General features: G+C 38.4%; 2 protein-coding genes and 1 long non-coding RNA gene across 16 annotated transcripts in view; 1 reads left to right on the top strand and 2 right to left on the bottom strand.

The window, feature by feature from the left end:
• Positions 1-10,299, bottom strand: part of LOC111244285 (uncharacterized) — a 28,284-nt gene extending 17,985 nt beyond the window's left edge. For 2 of the 9 annotated variants that reach the window (XR_002670834.2, XR_015320788.1), the window contains exon 1: positions 8,836-10,079. The gene's annotated coding sequence lies outside the window, so the exon portion shown is untranslated. Of the gene's footprint in view, positions 1-55; positions 375-8,835; positions 10,080-10,181 lie in introns of those variants that run through there. The other 7 variants (XR_015320787.1, XM_086979797.1, XM_086979799.1 and 4 more) reach the window with 5 other exon arrangements.
• LOC111244289 (uncharacterized) lies at positions 2,784-15,731 on the top strand. Of its 6 annotated transcripts, XR_015320817.1 has the most exons (4): positions 2,784-3,180; positions 5,096-5,164; positions 11,678-13,125; positions 14,136-15,731. It is a non-coding gene; the product is annotated as an uncharacterized LOC111244289 (long non-coding RNA). The 6 variants fall into 6 exon arrangements; XR_002670839.2 differs by lacking the exon at positions 5,096-5,164 and having other exon boundaries at positions 2,786-3,180; XR_015320819.1 differs by lacking the exon at positions 11,678-13,125 and having other exon boundaries at positions 2,792-3,180.
• Positions 15,732-16,255: 524 nt separating this feature from the next.
• RhoGAP102A (Rho GTPase activating protein at 102A) overlaps positions 16,256-21,698 on the bottom strand; it is a 30,240-nt gene continuing 24,797 nt past the window's right edge. Inside the window, exons 10-14 of the mRNA XM_022791205.2 lie at positions 21,147-21,307; positions 20,513-20,674; positions 19,485-19,558; positions 18,899-19,261; positions 16,256-18,585 (exon numbers count right to left, since the gene is read on the bottom strand). Of these exons, the coding sequence (XP_022646940.1) occupies positions 18,314-18,585; positions 18,899-19,261; positions 19,485-19,558; positions 20,513-20,674; positions 21,147-21,307 (1,032 nt within the window). The 3' untranslated portion in view covers positions 16,256-18,313. The remainder of the gene's footprint in view (positions 18,586-18,898; positions 19,262-19,484; positions 19,559-20,512; positions 20,675-21,146; positions 21,308-21,698) is intronic.

Below are 21,698 nucleotides of genomic sequence, written 5' to 3'. Positions count from 1 at the left end.
TATCTGCGCATATTCATATTTCCATTAAACAATACTTGCCAACGCTTATATTCACCTGTGCCTTGCTTTTATCGTCAAGGGTTTCGCTCAGCTGATGCTGTCAGAGTGCAGAACTCGGCAACAATTGCAGTATATTACAGATTCCTAGTCAGCCATATGTGTGTCTCACCAAATGCGCCATCATGAGCCCTAGCGGTGGATGTTTACCGGCTAGAAAGCACTCTACTTCTTAGTCAGCAATGTCGTTCCGTTACAACAAAGAACTTCTTGATAAATGGTTGGGGCAATGGCAAAACAAACAGTATGCTAAGCTTGAACACATAAACGTATATAGCATGTAGAAGAGATGGTGGACGAGGCGCTGGGAATGGACGTCACGAACCATAAATAGATCTCAATTTATAATACCTGTCTAAGATCGCCCCTGCGCCACTAGATAAAACCTTGTCGAAGCAGGGCGGTTAGCGTTCCGTAGCCGTACTTAAAATGGCGCGCCTTGTATGTCGCCTTGTTCTCACTTCGAGTGCGCATCGCGGTATGTTTGGATGAAGACGTTGCCCATAGATAGCATATGCTTACATAAGATGTAATGGCATGTTATGATCTGGGTAAAGCAAAGCGTTAATGAAAAGTCGTTTGAGACCTGGGTCTACTCTCTGGTATTAGAGATCACATATTAAAATATATTGTGGGTTTTTCGTTGTGTTATGTCACTTATTTTTTGCCAAGTTATAATAAACATGATTTGGCACAATTACTTTAGTTTGTCGCAAGTAAATATTTTAGTGGACGAACAAAAACTTATAATACAATACGAGCTTAATTTGAGGTATTCATAAGGATATTAATGGTCTATTTTATAACTGAGTCTCACGGTACAAAGGCAACGAGTAATTTCAGACAGACGGCATTAAGATATCGTTATGTTCCTTCTACCACAGGAGTAAGCCACATGAAACAACAAGATGATAAAAATCAAAGAAATACTCTTTTTAATACATTTTTGTGCACGAAAATGCGACGCGATATATCTAATAATAACCAGGCAAAAATAGACGAACAGCCATCGCGAGTCAAGTGTGCCTTTTGAGCTAGTTACTGCAATACCACCATGTCTTATATTGTCTAACCCAGTGCCAAAAAGTAACGTATTACACAATTGTTTTAATGGCTGAAACCCTTTTGTCACCGAATTTTCACATAACACAGACTGCTATTGACTATGTTGTACATGTCTTATGATGGGCGAGCCTAAATCCTTTTTCCGCGAAACACCGTCCATTGCTTGTTGTGTAAATTCGCTAGCTTAATCTTTTGTAAATGCTACACAGCTGCACAGGTCATATATGTCTGTTCATCTATAGTTCTCACTCACTTGAATTTATAATAACTACATTATCTCCTTACTGAAATTAAAGTTTATTCAGAAGCTGTACTTGGGAGTGGAAGTAAGATACCGTGATTAGTATAGACTGGAGAGCAGAGCTTTAGGCACAACTTATAGGGGGAGGTTTCATAATTATCAGAAGACTATTCTTCTACTACGATTACTAAAAAAAAGCTATTCCGTCAGTATAGTCGTTAGACGACGTACGATTCAGCTTCAAGCACAACATCAATGTAGATGACAGTAGCAGATGCAATGTTAAGTGTGACACGAAAACAAATTATCCTTCATTTAGCCTTTTTTTTTCTAAAAAAAGAGGGCCTCTGGCGACTAGTATATGTAGTCTATACAATTGACATCGCTTTTTGGCCTAATGACGTGCAAGGCAGGATGGCAGATGAGAGTACGATATGATGATCTTCGATCAGTTATTTTGACGTTATAGTTATTAAAGGTTTTATCGGACACTGTCCTATGTATATATGAATTAGCACACCTAAAAGAATGTTACTTCCGAGATGTGGGAAGTCCGTTATTTGACGTTTGACGGCGCAGCATATGCTCTTCATCTGCACTAAGTCTATCCAGATTCCGTTTACATAGGAATACTTATTCAGTTTTTGTTAAATATAGCATTTTTTCCATTGCTAAAGCGGTTACATAAATAGTATCGACTAATTTCTGATTATTGATTCCGTAAGGATCTTGTCAATAACTTTTTTGTTGGAACTACCCCATCTGGTTAACAAATTTTACTGAACTGGGCTCCGTTAGTTTCCGCCATCTGCAATATAAATAATCCTAACTTATTTGTGAGTATTATACGCAATATAGTAGCAACATAAATATTACTAGCTTCACTAACTTAACGTACTTTAGGAACTCTATCATATGCAATCATTTTCAAACAATTTGTTCCTTTTAATATGCCCATTGACCCGTTACGTGACCTCAGCTTCGACAAATCGAATCTTGCCTTTATCGGTGATCTGATCACTTTTCGATCGCCTCTTACTCTGATGCAGCCCCGTCGCGAGCGCATCTCCTTCCTTCAGTTGTAAATCTACTTCTAAACGAATAGACTAACGTTAAGCGCTATCATTAGGCTTAACTACTTAAGCATTTCCATCGTATTTTCACCCTCAACAGCTTTGTGACCTCTTTTTGAGCTATGCGTCAATGGTCAGCTCATAGCGAACCTGAACGCGGATTGATAATAAATACGAGTAAAGCGTATTACGCATGAGGTCGCGGAAAAGGCAATGTGCAGCCTACCCAAGGACACACTTGAAACGCAGCCTTTCCTACACCTTTTTTTTTATCCTGCTGTTGGAATACTTTTACGTTATCTTCCTAATCTACCCTGGCTTAGCTGCTAAGCTTCCAATGAAACTGATGTCCAAGGGAACAAATTTACGCAGTATGTTACTCTTGAGACCTCGACCCATTCAGCTTCTCGCCAAAAGTATCCGTATATAAAGAAGATAAACATCCATCTATATATTTTGCCTAATCTAAAACTGATGTGTGGTCCATAATGCTTAAAATTACTATTCCAAAAAGCTTTAGTTATCTAGTTAAGCGACCATGTTCATATGGAAGGAGTTGACGGTAAATGTTACCTGATTCTGTGGCTTTTTCCAATTGACAAGATTTAAATAAAATTTGCGCGACAGTAACGTATCTTCATAAGGACTTATGGACACGTGAGGGGTGTAAAATCGAACGTAGACACTGCGACTTGCGCTTGGAGCGGCCAGCCGTCTGAACGTAACTAGAACTCGATTTTTCACGTAAGTTTATTTTCATTTCAAGCACCACTGTCCCTAACATTAGACGTGGGTCTTTTAGTAAAATGTGTTTATATCACGTTAAGCGATTTCCCTTCGATCTATGAAAAGTTTGGATGAATATATACGGAACCTTCGCAAAAAAGACTTACGATACCGTTGCGTTGCAGTTATTGCCTCCAGGATTACGCTAATTATGTTTTTTTTTTCTATATGTATTTATTTATTCAAATATTATTTCATATGCAAGATTAGCTAAGAAAATACGGGCAGCTTTTTAGGACAGCATTAATGAAAAAAACGGTCGTAATATTTAGAAGGACAAGACTTCCCAAAAAATACCACCCATTTTCATTGATCCATTTGTACGTACAACAGACGTACTAAAATTTCTGTGCAAAACCTTCTTTTAATGATAAGGAGATCGTTACCCATGCATCTAAAATCATAATATATGCGCTAGGAAAAAACATGCACATTGTCACATCGATTGTTCATTACCAGGGGCGATAACGGATTTTCGAATTAGTGAAGCGTCAGAAAAAGATTTTCTGCGTTCTTTTGAAATGTTTGTCAATTCATATCGATAGCATAGAGTGTGCCGTATTTGTTGAGAAACGGAAAGGTTTGAATAGACAGAAAATCCAGACCAGAACATCGTGTCACATCACTTCTAGAGACTACATAGTATGGCTCGAGTCAAAACGAAAACAAGTGTCCTTAAGTGAAAATCAAAGGAAAAACCATCAAAACACAAAAGCAATCCTAGTAGTTAGATAATGAAGTTCTATGATGGCTCAGAAGCGAGCTTAATGAGGTGGTTTTGATGCAATGCAACATAGCTTTCTATTCATTAACGTATTTACATCATAATGTAAAGTCGTTTTTGAGTTGTTTGTTTATACATACTGCGTATACGTAATATATTACATAATAGGTTACTTTGTTAAAGAACCCTTTGACGCTTGCGTGTCAGTAGAAATTAACACGCATACTATCTAGCCGCTTGACTAATCCTTTCTAAACAGCGATTATTTATTTATTAAGGACTATTTATTTTGTCGTGCCCCGCCGCGATTATCAATGTTCACAAACATCTACTTAACTAGCAGAGATGCAATGCGTAGTAACGAATTTACAGGGACGTTCTGGATACATTTCAGTCGAGAAGGAAATATACGACTTTATGAAAATGTTCATTCGATTAAGCAGGAATTTGCCCCGAAAATTTTTCAGCACCAACGTTTTTATGTCCCATATGAGAGTGGCAGATTTTCGTCCCTCCGAAATGCAGTGGAGGGGCGTCTTCGTCGTTCCAATCTTCAGTTTCTGACAAATCGTTCGATTCAACAAGGATGCTTGAGTTAGTTACCATAGTAATGGGTGTTAAGAATGGCTATTATTTACATATAGTTAATACTTACGCACGTTGATATCACCTCTTGCTATATGGATAAGTACAAAGATTTTCGAACCAATTTCCTTCTCGACCTATTTGAGCTATTCGGTAAAAATGTTCACCTTCCACTAGAGTAATACTTAGTTCATTTTCACGAAAATGGTTAGAATCACAAACTGTTTGTTATGGTTATGCACGATATAATAAACAATACAAGTTGGAAAGCCTAATGCACAGAAAACATTGGAAACAATGGAGTGATTCATTCGTAATTAACCGCATATGTACAACAAAATCAAGATTTCGAGTGTACGCTCAGTTGCTTCAGATGCACGGATATGAAGTAAACGAGAACAGCTTCAGCACAATTTGGTCTGCAGATGAACTAGAAGAACAGAAGAAATACCGAAAGGCTACGTTTTCATTCACGATAGCGATGAGGGTCAGCTATATTTAATTACGTTTGAAAAAAATCACGAACACTATTACATGAAGGGGCCGTACTTTCTCACATTACAGGAACTCACGAAGACAGCTTGCTCGTACCCGGGAACCGTTAGTGGTCGTAAGCGACGCTCCGCCACACAGGTCAACCCGTTTTGAATTTCATGTTTGTTAATCTTTCATGCAGTATACTCATAAGGCAAGGCATTCATATTTGGGTAAATTTTGGCTTGCTGGCTGGCTGGCAGGCAGACATCCATCCGTTCATCCATTATTTCTGCCAAAAAGAAGTCGGTCCTTTCTAGAACAAAATAACAAATTTATCATGGAAGAAAAACGGTGCGTGATTTTTAAAAATTGAGTAAAGATTAGCTAGTAACAGATCGCCTCACACTGGGCGAAACATGACGCGAGTAAAAGCATCCCCTTTAGCTCGCAATAGACAGTTCACGTTAGTGCCAGTTTTCACGTGGATTCTAAGAAAAATTTTCAAAAAAAAGGCAAACAGAGGGTTATATATAAAGGGCTCAAACACTTATCAAAATATCTCAGAGAGCTATTACCGGTACATCTGAATTTTTAGACGGGAACCTACCAGTTGCTAATTGAATCGTTTATATCAGATCCGCAAATTCAAACAGCTGAGCCTATTTACGCTTTCTGATGATAATGATAAGTTGATAATGAGTACCTGCACTTTGAGGCTGTTCATTGTTACCAAACCGAAATGTTATTGCGCTAATGTTATCTGTACGTAGCGAACCTGAGTGACATTTGAATGAGTCGATATGTACCATGATCGACTGATCACAGATTATTAACAAAAAGTTATTTAATGAATGAAAGGAAGACAACTTTGAATATCACTATTGGCCAGCTCAAGTTCCAAATTGCTGATCGTACGCTACATTGAATAAGCATGGCTTACAGGAGTGACACAAATGGAAAAAAAATAATTTAAATGCTGATTCTTGTATTCAGTTTCTCAAAATAACTCGCAAGTAAAAAGGCTCGGGCTTGCTTGTCAACCTTTCACTACTTCGTGTGATACCTTCCTAGACCACTTCAAATGTTTATAGCTTCCGCAAGCAAATACTTCCCCCCGTTCACGGGATAGCAGACTGAACACGAGTCATTTATCGCTTCGTACAGTTTGCATGTATAGTAGGCGATAAACACGGCAAATCCTTGTTGACGACGCCACTGCTATACGGTATGAAAGGCGGAAAATAGATATTCGTAGTTTAGCTTTTGCTCAGCCGTTAGGAAATTGGTGGCGCTACCATACGGGCGTCTGCTAATGATCACAGATATACTATGGGCACGCCTGTTATCGAAGCCATTTCAATGTGTTATTATACTTCTCCTAATATCGTTAGTGTGATTGTTATTTAGAAAAACTTACTTGTGTATAGCACGTAAAGTCCGCGTGTATTTTTTTGTTTCGTATAAATGATTTCTTCTTTCAGTTCTGATTATTTTTGATAAGCTAACTAAATAGACAACATCCTTAAAAGATACCGGGTTTATGGAAGCTCACAGGCTTAAGCACGCGGATAAGCTGCGTTATTTTCTGCATATTGATATCAAAGCACACTATAGCATTATCACAAATTTTTAATCATTGTTTCTATTAGTAGTCAATAGGTTTTCAACAGGTTTCACGAAGGTCACGTACGATTGATCTCCTCTTTTCCTAGCCTAGAGATATTAAATGCCAATCAGACCTGTTTTAAACATGACCAATAGTATTACAGTTATTGGCAAGCCGCGGTCTATCGAACTTCACGATATTCATTCAATATTATATTTGTATTGCTGCAACTAGTATTTTCGTCACGGGATCGATCAGCTTCGGTATACGTATTGAATTAACAAGCATTCGTAATCTTACTAATAATTTCCTAAAAATAGGACATTTTTTTAAAACTGGTCTAAGAAAAATAAAAACTTTGTTCATCTCTTCTATGGGGAGATCGTTATGATCCGCTTTCTCATGTTCCGTGCTGCTCTTTTTTTTTTTTGAGTGGATTCCGCCCGGGTCCGGTAAAGTGTCCTGAACTGAACTTTGCCCTTACTTTACCTTACACGCCATCTGACGGAAACCTATCGACAGCTTTATACCGGGTCCGCTATTATTTAGATAGCAAGACGTCAGTTAGAGCAGGTTGGACAAATAATTACTTCGTGCACATAGTTGTATTGAAGAACTCTCCGGTTGCTTTTATAATCATCGCAAAGTGATATATTTTATGTGCTTGTGAACGTTTTGCGTCAGAGACCGCAATACTGTCGAATCTATTTAAGACAGTCTTATTAGAATTCCCACTATCAAAAACATTCGTATATTTTGAAATATCTGCATAAGCATCTACAAGCTGCGTGGTAACTTAATGTCCGTCGAATCACTTTCTCATTGCAAACCCAGAAATACAATTTTACCCATAATAATAATAATAATAAATCAGTAAAAAGTGGTCCGCATGCTTTTCTTATGATATCGAGTACTTAACCCATAAGCGGCATATGGATTGAAAATGTTTGTATATTATTTATTAATAAACATTCGTACTACCTGTCCTTACCACTTTTTTTCTTTTTAATATTTAGGCAGGTTCATAAGTGGCTATCATGTATTGAGCTAGACTTAGTAGGACATTTTCGTAACTGAGGTCACAGGCGCCTCTATATACAGCGGTTTTTAGGTTTAGCGTCTGCTAATAATGTTCCTATAACATAAACGACATCAAAAACTCAATACTTTGTAATATATATATTGAAAGAGGGACGTTTAATAAAACAGCGCTAGTTACAACCTTTTTCGATCGCCTTTCCAGGTTAGCTTGTTTACAAGCGTCAATGGGCGGTGAAACAAAAAATGGCCGCTTGTCATGAATGAAATCAATTTTATGAGTAGATTTCCGCACGTGTGACTTGTCCGCCTTGTCATTCCAATACCCTTTAGCCGATGAATTAGAAAACATCTGTTTCGTTAAGTGCCTTCGCTGACTGCGACTGCTGATATCGGCATACTTAATTCATTTTGTGCGAGTTACCACCACAAAGCCCCTTTAGGCGACTTCACATCACCATCGAACCCCTTTATACTTCCAACAGCGCTCGCCGTTTTAGTTGTTTGCAACAAAGCTGCGTAATGCCATACTTAGCACGGGTCAGTATCATTACTTCTCGTTATTTATTGTTGAACGTAGTTTTGGTGTTTTTTTTCAAAATTTTTAAATCATTTTTATTGCCTCGAACGTGTTTCTAAACGTGGGTGATTAACGAATACTTCATTTAGCCTTCTCCGTTTGCACGTGTTACTTTCCGCTCAGTGACCCTAGCAACCGCTAATTCATTTACGAAATATAATATAGAATGCATTACTCAAACGTCGTATTCAAACAGCAATGGGGCCCCGGACAGCCAAAGATTGTTAGCAGTTACTGCAGAGGTTGTTCGATGCGGCATGTTTGAGCTCCGCTAAAGATATGTCTATAAGTCTGTAATATCCAATATGCAAGGCAGTTTGCAAGAAACTATACTGCAGTTCATTTTATAAATAGAAAAGGGTAAATTTTTGAAAATTTTTACTATATATTTGACAAGAATTTTTTGCTGTTCCGGGACCACGTTTACGAGGCAGTGAGGCAGCATCACGGAGCAGGCAATTTACAACTATTCTAGCCTATGATAAAAACATATGTACATGGTCGAGGTTCTACATGGAGCTTATTGATTGTTTTCGTGTTTTCATCCAGACTGGAAGCTTTGATCTAAATACACGCGTGTGTACGAACTAGGCCTCATCTTACCTAACGTTCGGTCGTTCCAGCGACGGCTACCCTCGACATCAAAAGGCTTTTTCTTTTAATTTAGTCGAATTATTGTTTTTTCAACTAATCACACAGAAAAGGAAACCGAATCCTATGATCGGTGCTAGCCGCATTTAAGTTCAGCGATATGAGCATTCTTGTTTTAGCCACACTAATAAGCGTCAAAACAGAAGTTACAAACTTTTTCATCACGAGTCTAAATTACACAAAAACAATCAGAAGACCAAATGTATTTGCTTGCAGTTGAAAAATAGCTTCTTTACGATGTAAAACCCAGTCCATTGACACTGACTGTAGTTATAAAGGGAGCCGGGCGTGTGAAGGTCTGTCATGAACAAAACTGGACCGCGTTTAATGCAAGCATGTGCTTTACTAATTCTAAGGCAAGAATAATCTGATACGAAACTATTTCCATTCTGTATCTAGTTTTACCTTCAACCCTCATATGTTTTGGTATCATCGTCGGTGGGTTTGTCACCGGTATCAAAAGCGGAGCCCGAGGAATAAGGTAAACGCTAGTTGGGGCAAATAATTAAAGTCATATACAAAGCATGAAACACGATTCATGAATCTACATTGAATTAACTGGCTTGATTTGTTTGTCCTTGCGTGAACTCGGATCATTGTGGTGCTGTGAGTATTCTTCAAACACCGGCGGCATTTTAGTTGAGAACGTCCTCGAAAATTCAGCTTTGTTGAAAGATATCGAGTTTTACGTCCGGGTCTACTGCGTAATTTAAGAATTGCTTCATACAGTTGGTCTCTGCCAGTACGATTTAGCAAAGAAGTTATTTCGCCTCAAGCTATCTTCAACCCGGAACTGAAAAATAAAAAGCCTTTTTTTTTCACACCAAAAAAAAAAGTACAGAAAACTTGCATATTAACTGTGATTAGAAACATTGAATTTATCGTACGAAACCGAGTGTGCGCCGAATAGCTCAGTCTGGGATAGTTAAGCGTGCTGATATTCCAACGCATCGAACTTCCCTACATGTTTGACATCACAATAGTAATACGAACGTTTGTTAGAACGTGTGTTTTCTTGGTCTGAAACCTCCAATCGTTAATTTAGGCTTATCGTATGCTAGAGTTAGGGTCTACGTAACGGCCGTGATCAGTACTAAATACTATCAAACAGTGGGCAAAAAATAATTACATGTAAAATAGCTGTCAAGCAAACCCGTTACCTCGAATTTACTATAGACCAGAATAAGTTGGAATTTAAACTAAAAGTTGAGCCCGATCCTATTTATATTCTTTCTAACTAGTTGGCTGGAGGCGGTTATACTAATCAAATTATGTTTGAAAATAACTTCGAAACTTACCCGAAGTACGCGGTTCTCTTTTTATTGGTCTCCGTTTACTTTATTTTCTCGAGGACTTTTTATATCCGTTCAAAACTTGTATCGACGTATTTTCAGCATGTTCGCGTAAACGCTCCAGTTGGCTTTTTTTTTTTACTTTTACATGATCATTATTTGTCGAAGTTACTGTAGCTGAATGGAATCGTCGTGTGGTGAAAATAGCGTGCAACGCTGTTTAGGATCAGTTTTTCATGAAATAGATAAAAAGATCTATGGAAAAAAACGACAATATCTCTTCAATTTATTTTCAATGTATCTTGATAGAGTAATTGATAATCCTGCGTGATATTGTTGCACTTTGACGCGATTTGACATTGGTGGACAGAACTAGTTGGCATCGATCTACAAGCGAGCCAATCTTTAGTCAGTCTATCTTTTTTAACCTTGCTTAATGCACCGGCTTGATCAATTGGCAGAGAAAACTACCAAGATTTTCGTATTTTTTTAAGCACTAAAAAAGTTCAAAGGACTTTGTGCTCCTTTAGACGATATGTGTCCTGCTATTCGCAGATACCCTATTTGAAGGGGTACCACCGTCGTTTCTTCCTTGCCACTGACCAGTGAGCGAAGCAGACGGCTACGTACTGTGGGCATTTTCTGTTAGGATATAGGAGACGAAGACCGGATCGTAGCTACCCAACGAACAGGTCCATAGATCCCTCAGCCGTGTTCGGGAGAGGGCGCTGTATGGAGAGGACGGCTTCCGTGCATAAACTCGCGGTGGCGACCAGTACCACGCCGAGTAGGCCGCTAAACGGACGCTACGAACGCTCACGCACCTTATTGGGCACAACAGTGGGTTTGTGTACTGACGTGTGATATCGGACTTTCTAGTCCCTACGCACCTACTGGAAAATTCTTCATAGCGAACTTCAGACATGGTCCTGCACGATATTGATTGCTTACCGGACCTATCTCAATGATTACCGTCGGCATCTGCGTCGCTGCATCATCAGGAGAGCATCTGACTCTACAAAGGACGATAGTAATGTGTACGCCAGATGCTTAATGAAGAGTTTACAGAAATATAAAACTCAAATTTTTTTAACAACATGTCGCTTCCAGCAAGTTTCGTAGTTTCCCTTTTGTAGAGTTTTGGTTGCCAAAGAGCCTGTCATAAGCGAGGGTGCTGTCACTTTAGCATCGTTACTAATAAAAGGGTCTCATCAACTATGGCGGAAATGTAGGCGCAGCTGCAAGCCGCTCCTACCAAACGACTTGAAAAGTACCCAACCTAGTTTTCCGATATACAAGCTGTAGTAACTTCGAATGAGAGCTTTTATCCAATGGACAGAGGTAAATTATTTGTTATTGGAGCAAACAAAATTAGAATGTTTCTATTAGACTGGACACTTTTCGATGGTATTTGAATTATGTGGTGCTCGGCTTGACAAGTGTCCAATTTGAGGAGAAAATGGTACATTATTTATGTAAACATTTCTTCTTTGAATTTGCAGGTAACCGTTTAATAGTGGCTGGTGACGACATGATGCTTACGTATTTGCACTAACCGGCCTTGCTCAAACACAGATAGATAAACCTTTGAAATGTTAGTAGGTTCAGAGTCCTGGAAACCTAAACTTCAAAAGACGAAGGCTTTGAAAAATTCAAAAAGACAAGACATTTGGGCCTGCGTGGACGACTAGGCAGGCGCCATCTGGACACAGCTATCGCTAGTTCTAGGTTGTTTCGTAGTAATCTTTTTGTTTGTCTTGCAACATCTTCATCAGGACTCATCCGCGTTGGTATTTAGAAATATTTTTCAGATTTATCAAGGCCATACAGGGCGTAGTAATTTTGTACGTAGACTTCACATAACAAAGCTAGTGCCCAATCTAGCGCACGATTAAGAGATACTCCATGTTAGCTATTTCCGCTTTATTAGAAATAGAATGCAAGCATTTTTCAGTACACTTGTCCGAGGTCACCTACACCTCGGCTGAAGGCACGATTACACTGAGCCCATCTCTTCCATTGTCCACCTATAGAATTAATATATTTCTAATATATATAATGTAATATAATTACTATTACATTAATTTTTTCCTCTTCTGTGGAAATTCCGTGTTACTTCTGCAGCCATTTCTTAATTAGCTCATTGTTATCACTGTAGCACATCGTCTTATGATAGTCCATTATGTTACAGGTGTGCTTTCGTTAGAGAAGAATTAGCCACGGATCACGTGTATTTTTACAAGTTTTGTTTTTAACAGGGAAACACATATCTAGTTACATACTATATAGTTGTAGATCATCATATTTGTGATGACGAACCCATTATTTTGATTTGCGGCTTTTAAGATTTTGTTACATAGGCTCTACATTACCCTTCAAAACTGCAGCTGGTCTGACGTTTCTTTACATTTATGGAAATTACTTGTGCTTGATAAACACAAGCTTTTTAGGTCGATCGTTATCGCCCAACAAAATTCGAATGTCTGCTAAACCGTAAAAACTGCAGTCACAACCTCTGACTATGGCCTTTGTTTGAAACGTGCTTAGCAAGATCTTTGCAGCTTAGGTTGCACGTTAGCAAGATATTAGCACGTACCCCACTCATTTATAACTCTGATCGCAATTTTAACTCAGTCACTATAATCCACTGCGATAGCCGAAATCTGCCTACTTTTGAGTTTGCAAGATATATACTTGACTTCGTCACAGCGGTAAGCGGAACAGATCTGGAATAGAACAAGCTCGATTGATGGTCAAAGATCTTACGTTACAAGATGGATTGAGAACTGAGATTTAGTTTGTCGTATGCATTTGCCTCGCCCAAAAAGCTTCACTCGTGCCTTCGACACGGTGTTTCTGTGTAGTTCAGATCCTTGGCCAAAGAGACCATGGATCGAAACGGACACTGTATACGGTACCAAACCCTTTGATCTCGGCGTATTCCCTAAAGGTAATAGATATACACATAAAATATACCAATAGCCTCTATGCATCTATGTCTAACTATTTAACTGTCAGTGAAGATGAACAGATAAAATACGCCTCGATTTAGTCTCTGAGAAATTTCATTTATAAGAAAACTTTTGTAATTCGCAAAGCTGGCATGAATTGTATTATTTTCAAATATGTTTTATGGCCATTTTGCTTCTAAGAAACACAACTATACCTCTGAGTACTATGTATAGAAGTAATTTTAACAAGTAAAATGTAACTAATGTGTCACGATCATTTTTTTGCGCAATACACCCGCTCTGAAAGAATAAAGCATTACAAAGTACCTGGCCTAGAACGCAAAAAAAATGGATCCGATACATTTCAGAGACTGCTGACTATCGAAGATACATCTATCAATTGTCGCTTGCGGGCAGTTTTCACGAAATCTATTTTTATAGTTTGGTACAAAGCAGGTACAGAATGAAGTATTGATACTAATTACGGAACATAGTGTTTTAGACGGATGATTGAAAAATACGTTATGACGCGTATGGACTATATATTCTGGTTTAAATTTTACTATCTGAAATGTTAAGAGGAAAATCTGCTTAGACGTAATCCTACCAAAAGTTAAGCAAAATTTGCACGTCAAACTGATTTTGTGGGCCATACATTTTCATATTAATAGCACCTTCGATTTTCTGTTGTTCTAAAAACATAAATAGAACTAGATAAATTTATTACAGAGATTAATTTATTAGAGATAAAAATAATAGTAATAGATCGCCAGCAAATTTGTTTTTATAACACATGTATATGACGAACTTCGTGCCAGTTGATTTATAGCTAGTGAAGACGGTTATTTGTGTCTTGTGTCATTTGCATGTGGTAAGTACGAACTAACCGGACACAAGGAGATACTGAAGATAATTACTTAGTTCTTTGCTCCAACGTCCTATCCATCTTTTCCTTCAATTCTTAATATCAAACAAGATAAATTGTATTTATTCTTGCGTCAACCTGCAGATGCCTCCAGTGGCTCACAGCTTCCCGCTGCAAAGCCTCTTGAAGTTCGCTACTGTCAAAGCTGTGATCTGGGCGTGCTCGGTTCCGTAATCATGCAACTTCCGCCAAATGTATCCTCCATTGGCTTTGTCTGATCCCCCCTTTACTGCGAAAATGTTCTCTTGCGTAGAGTATCTCGGTATAAATGTTTTGTGCGAACGCGAACCAAACCAAATATTGTCTTCCTCAAGGGTCAACTAAGCGTCAGCCACGACTTTCCTAAAATTACACTACACTTACATGGTGATCTTTCAGTTTGATTCGCCATATATTTGAATGCATATATGGCTAATATATAGCAGCTGTTTGCTATATCTACGTTGTAACGCCTCTATTGTGTCTGTTAGACGTAGACTTGTCTCTCAAGTACAAAAACGGCTGAAGGTTATTCTTATAAATCCACGATCTCCTGCCAGTAAACAGCATTGATGGCTGGCACCTCGCCTGGTCTTCGAGCGCGTACAATGTCAAACCTCGTATGTCGGAAATCTCCACTCGTGATGAAACAGACCAACGCTCCAGAATCGTCTGCTCCGCTAAGAATGCTCGCAAGGTGCCAACGTCGGCCTCGCCACTCGAACCAAATGTTGTTAGTAAGATGTTGATGGACCAAGCGTCTTCGACTTTTCGAATTCGAAGCTTGTTTTATCTCTAATAATATACTCTGTTGTAGTATTGAATATATGCAATAGCTTATGATGTCTGCTGCAAACGTTTTTGTAAATATTGTTGTTCATGCAACCTTTTTTGATATTATAATTGAAATACTTAGAGGGAATCCGACGCAGTCATTAATGTAAAAGTTGAATTACCTAAAAAATTTTGTTATGACGAGTTCCCAATTAAACGACAGTTTTAATTAATTTGCTGGCTAGTGTAAGTGACCACGTTCGAAGTTCCAATAGGATTTTAGTAATGAATTGGTCATCTATTCGTCAACCATTTCTTGTCCGAGCTGGCTTTCTGCTAGCAGAAATTGCCAAACCATATAAAATTCATTGTTTCATGTGTTGTCTCTCATGAGATAGACAGGCAAATTTCGAGAGATACGAATCTATTGTATCGCGAACGCTACTCTTATGCCGGCCAAAATTTTTCCTATGAACCACACGCCATTAAACTGGTATAAACATATGCTTTTATGGAATCATATATATTACGTAATTTTTCATGAAGTAAAGTTCATGGGAATTCAAGCCGAGAGCGATTATTTGAAAAGGACGTGTTAAGACTTCGGTGAGGTATTGTTATAACTGTGTCTAGAATTGCCATAACTATATTTAAAATGAGCACCGTAGATATTGTACTATATTTATAACGTTAGGCCTCACGGTTTTAAACTACATTAAGCTATAATACTTTCATTTTGTTAATTTAATTTAAAGATAAATGTTTTATATATTGTTTACAGTTTGTTTATGTGTATATTTCTATTAAGGCCTAAACCTCACCTATTTGCATAAGCAGATGGACATAATATTCGTACGTATGTAGATTAGGAATAACAGTATTCATCTATATGTACGTATGTATATGCGAATATATTAACTTCACTAAGTTTTTATCACGGCTTTATTATATATGTACATCTGATATATGGCTCTTTTTAGCGTACTCAAAAGGATTGTACCCAATTAGCCAGTCAGACGTGCTGTATTTTTTTTTGTGAATTTTAGTTTTTCTTGTATTTTTTTTTCTCGTGTCTATCGATAACTTCCAGACTACGCTATACATGATGAGCCCCGCTCAATGATTATGTGATTTGCGTCGAAACTTGCCTTCCTTTTACTATCGGCATCTGTAACAGGTCTCAATCTATTATATTTATGTAGATGGCCCCATTATGCTAAATGGAGTCCTTCATTCTTACTCTGCCACATATATGTTTACATATGTGTATGTGCTTCACACACACTATACATCCTTTGTTCTATGTTACCAATGCTTTTGACCGGTAGACTTTACATCGATTTTTCTATTAGTGGAAACATTATTTGTATTATGTATGCAACAATGACGCTAGCCTTCTTTTCTAATTGTAAAAAAGTGATGTTCGTTAATTCTAAAGAAAATAAGGCGGATGAAGGTAAAAGATGCGGCATATTATTAATACGCGTTGTGCTAATTTTCTCTTTATACAATACCGGATGTATCGCAGGTCTTCCTTACAATTTGGTTTTTATTTACTTTTTGAGTAAGGAAGAGTACGCAATATCAAGTAATGGCATTGAAGCTCGAATATTATATATTCATGCTATCATATGTATATGGGAGTGCGCTAGGTGTCTAACCCAAAACCTCAATATTTCAGTCGAGAGACACTAGACCTCAGGGCATGGTGTTTCTAGCTTAGCTTCCTTAAAAAGGAACTGCCCCAGAACAAGGGAAGTATCATTGATGAAAAATAACTTTCCTTATTCATACAACGTCTGTACAATCTGTTGTTGGAAAGACTTGAAACAGTAAAGACCCTCCCCCAGTGTTCTTTACCCAGGCTCCTGGCTCTTAAAGCAACCGCATGTCATCAATAAGAGTCAAGGAAGAAGTTGTAGCGAACATTTTCCTAAAGGAGGTCTTCTCTGTAACCACTTTTGTTCGTTTTCAAAAAATCGCGCTGTACAAGAAATATAATTCATTGATTATATTTATTATACAGCGGTTCTATGTTGTGTTAACAGTATATCGCATGAAACTTCTTATCTCTAAGCCTTGCTCACTCTGCATATATATATGCATAGGTATGATCAACTTGACGCTCGAGACGTTTATACAGGCGGTGCCACTTATTGCAATTGCAGCACACCGTATGCTACATAGGGTAAATGGTATTTATAGGAAAATTATTAAAGGTGGAAAGCTCGAAAAATAGATAGATAATTTTTTTTTCGATCTTCCTTTTTTTCGATGTGTTCGGAAGTGCTTGTTTGATGTGCCTGTGCTTAAATAAGTGATCTCCTTCATTCATACAATACCTCAAAAATTTCACCCAATACGATAATTTGAAATGTCCATCGTTAACGGTAGCATGAGGTCCTTCTCAATTAACCGGAGTTGCTGACATTTAGCTAATATCTATTATTGACAAATATTTTTATTTGTTTTATAAGCCAGTTATAATTCATAATCATTTATTTTAAGAAGAACTGTACTGCTGATATTTTTTCTATTTAGCCTCAAGCCATACAGGAAGGTGCTTTCAAGGCAGAGCAAATCTCATATTGAGAATCGAAGGGGTCTCGAAATAATTTAGAAATGACAGCCTTCAAGCAGAACGAAACAAACTCTGAAGTTTGTTAAATCTCATACTCGTAAATGGTCTATTTCGACGGCTCAGAAATCCCATGGACTACTGAAGCTCGAATCACCAAACTCTTTTTTCGGCGTAATGACAATAGATGCAGCATTCGTACTGATAAACGAGGCAACGACCAAGAAACGTGTTGACAAAAATGCCCGTTTTGTCGGAAGGGGTCTCAAAACAGCTCTTCGCAAATGAGGGCCTGACCGACGTTGTAATGGCTGAAAGCTAAATTATTTTTGAGAAATCGATCTATCTATTTTCGTTAACGCTTCGCGATGCAATATAACAGAGGACATCAGCCGCTTGCCTTTGTAACTCACCATGATACAATCGAAGGTACCGGAAGATAAATTACCGCCGTCGGGAAGCTGCTGAGTATCACAGCATCTTGGTCGTAAAACAGGCTATTTGATTTTATCTAAAACGATCTACTAATAGCTTCGGAGTTAATTTGCTATTTTGATTGAATACAGTTGAACTTCTATTATGCGGTAAAGGAACCATGGCCAAGGTTACTCTGAGCATATTCCATCCTTTTCAAAATCTAGCGAAATTTAGATTGAGACTGTCAACTTTTGATGCCTTTGATCAGACCATACGGGACAACGTAAGCATAGTTTAGATAACTGCTACGAATTTGTTCGATAACTTTGCTATGCGCACCTGTGGTCGAACGGTTGTACTACTATACGACTGATTCGATACTTGTGGAACACTAATTATTACCAGTTTCTCACGTGTTCTAGCGTACCTCCACACGTATAATGTATTGATTCCGGTCACGTATGCCGTCCACCATTCTCTCAACTGATTGCTCAAGGACTTGCTGCCATACAGGCTACCTTTCCCTGGGCCTTCTGCATTCAGATGAGATGAGGTCGGTTCGCCTGCATACGCCAGTGTATGTGGAGTGACTTGATGATATTGTCGTGTTTGTAGTTGTTGAGTACGAACTTGAAGCCCTTTGCGCCGTGTACTCGTCTTCATCCATTGATGGCGACGGCGATGTATCCGAGTCCCTTCGGAACCCACCGAAAAGAATCCCCGACAGGAGGGCCGAAGCTGATTTTGACTTTTTCAGAGCGTGACTGCGTTGTTCGCGAGCTTCAGCTTTTAATAAAATAGAGTTCATTTCATTGACTTTAAGCTATAACTGAGTATACGAATTTGTATATGGACCCGACAAATATGTAAATAAATATCGGTGATGATGGTAAAAAGTTAGTTAGAAAGTGTAATAGAATCATGTAATGATATACGATGTAGACTGTCAAAAGCGTCTTCGTGGTAAGCCTATTTGAAAATCCTAGGTAGCTTTATGGAAACTGCATAATTGAGTAGGCCTTCTTGACAATGAGAAACGAGCTTCCATTACAATTTTTACGTAATTCACTGCGCCTTGTAAAGATCAGGAATAACTTACCTGACTCATATTTGCTTTTGCTTTTGGTCTTGGATTTCTGATGTTTCGATTTTTCTTTTTCCTTCGATCGTGAATTGGACAGAGTAACAGTGATGCTGGGTGGAGTTTGTATCGCACCAACGAACGCAGCAAAATTAGACTGGTCCCAATGGTTGGTTCCCAGGCGGCCACTGGTTGAGTCCCAATCATTTAATGAAGTCAGGGATGTGTCTTTCGAGCTGGATGAATTTAGCCTACTCCCATATTGAACCGGCCCGACTGGGTATACAGCTGGCCTTAGAGATGAGGTACTTTCAGCGGGTGATTGGCGGTACCGTGACAGTTCGCGATAGTCTGTTTTTTCGGTTGCTCGCCGCAGAATTCCTAAAAAAAAAGGCAGATGAATAAATAAAAGGCGTGCAAGCTATCCTTTCAAATTTTATATTCGTATCCAAACAAAGAGTTAGGTTAATTCTATCGCACATAATGTCGTACAGAGGCACGTAAGCCATATTACATTGAAGCTGGATTATTATTGTCGACAAAACTAATCAAAAGCGTTACTGACCGCCGCGTAGTAGTTATAGAGAGAGGATTCAACTCCTACCTTTTCTTCCTCGATCTCGTAGCGGGTGCGTTTGGTCGGACGACACGAGCACCTCGTCGCGTAAGACGCGCCTCCTGAAATCAACAAGGGACAACAAGCGTAAACGCCTTTTGCTCACCGTCATTCATTTTGGCATCACGATTCTCTGTGTTCATCTCCCTGTAAACTAAGACAAGCTTTCAAGCTTGGTGTATTTTTATCTAATGTATACGTTTTGAAATCCATCACTATTATTTACGCTACTTACCACTAAGCAATATTAGATAGAAATTCAATGTAACGATATGAGCTTAAACTAGGTGAAAGAAATCGGTGTCAATATAATCAGAGTACTGGACCACCGACGCATGCGTGGTCTGCAAGAGAGAATAATTTAGCTTTGTTGCCGTGCTGACAGACCGTCAGTGTTAATACAGACGCGTCGAATAGCCCGCTTACGTTTTTGTAAACATACCTTAAGGCTGCAAAAGCAGGCCAAGACGAATGTTAAAAAGCTGTAAAGTAGTCGACGCAATTCCTTCGCATATCAATATGGGTATTTAACTATGGACCGAGGTGAGAAACGGGTCTAACGATTCTTTGTCATTAATTAATTAAATAATTATGTTATCAAAACGATATTGTTAACGCGCGCCTCTGACTAATTCGAAAGTAGAAGTTTTAGATAGGGCGCCATTTTAGCTTACTACATATTATTACTGCTCTATTCCACATTGATTTTGAATAATGTACGCATCGGTAACATATCAATTTGAAAACCTTATCTCGTGTTCAAGGCGTACCATTATCGACAGGTCCGGAAACAAACGCTGTTTAGAAACAACAAGACTGGAGGAAATTCGGGATCGAAAAAATAAAGTGAAAATACTAAAATGTTGAGAATCAGCTTAGAGTAAAGTTATTATTTTAAGGTAAAATTTGAAATGACCGTGAATTTTTTGGATAACAATAATGTTAATAAAGTTTGTTCATTATACCAGTACATTATTATTCGAGTATGCAAATTAACGGATACATCCAGTACGAACCCCTGGGTAAAACGGGGTGGGGCATCGCAGTTACTCGAGAGAAATCTATCTGTAAAGAGATTCTCAAGTTGGAGGGGCTCCTCGACGAGCATCCGGCGATACATCGCATCCATGTCCGCCGCAGATACAGAAAAAAGTCGTTCGAAATTTTCAATCAGGTACCTGCCGATGAGATGAACGGTGTTAGAAAAACTTCGCCTATTGGAAATGAGTCATTCAGCATTTCAAATACCAAATCTGAGTTTTACATTTAGTAAATGCTTCATTAGTATATCTATGTTGGCATAGAGACTGTCTTACTATGAACTTCAGCTGTAACGCTGTTTTATTGATTCTATTTCGGTAATTCCGCCCCATCTACAAAGATTTACTCTGAACTTTGGAATGAATATACATACTAGCAGTATGCATTTGTGAGCTTCTTGACGTCAATATTGGCGTCTTCCTATAAAAGTGGCAATTTATTGTGTCTGTAAATTCTAGCTGAAAGGTTACTATTCAACCCGCATCAATAACACGTATGATATGACTAAATGAAGATGCGAATAATTAAAGTAAAATATAACAACACTCTGAAGATAACAGGAAATGCGACACTTTAAATTGCTATATATATTCTGTATTTGACACGCACCTAACAACAAGTATGACATCACTCCGCTCTTCGGCCCTTTCAAGTTTCTCCACAAAAAAACTTTTCGGGCCCGAGGAGGCGCTAGGGGTTGGATTCGTGCGAAGAATATTGGGTCCTAGAACTGTTGCGAGATTGTTAGCATCCATTTTGTTACCCGACAACTGAAATTAAGTTCGCTATATTTAGAATAGCATCCAATTACCGAAAAAAATAATATTTTAATATTCATCTCTATGCTTCTGAAAGAACAAATACTATGTTTTGCCAAACTCCGAATATACGAAGAGCTGATTTGACCTCTATTCGATAACCTTACAGGTGTAGGCGAATATGAGCGGTGCCATGGCATGTACTGCATGTGTTTAGCGAAGAAATGCCCTTAACTTATCATTTAAAAACTTAACGATTGAGAGAACGGATACACGCCTTTAACTAGCCCATAAAGTCACTCAGACACGACACGTCTTCTTGATCCTTGACGAACTCTTCAGCTAACGTAAGTAGTGTTGATATAGAGCATCCCACAAGCGCACATTCGCACCTTTGCCCACT

The sequence above is a fragment of the Varroa destructor genome, unplaced genomic scaffold (assembly GCF_002443255.2).
Source record: "Varroa destructor unplaced genomic scaffold, Vdes_3.0 BEIS01000002.1, whole genome shotgun sequence".
NCBI classification, from domain to species: Eukaryota; Metazoa; Arthropoda; class Arachnida; order Mesostigmata; family Varroidae; genus Varroa; species Varroa destructor.
Note: the sequence above shows the minus strand (reverse complement) of the source record. Positions and strands in the feature narration are given on the sequence as shown.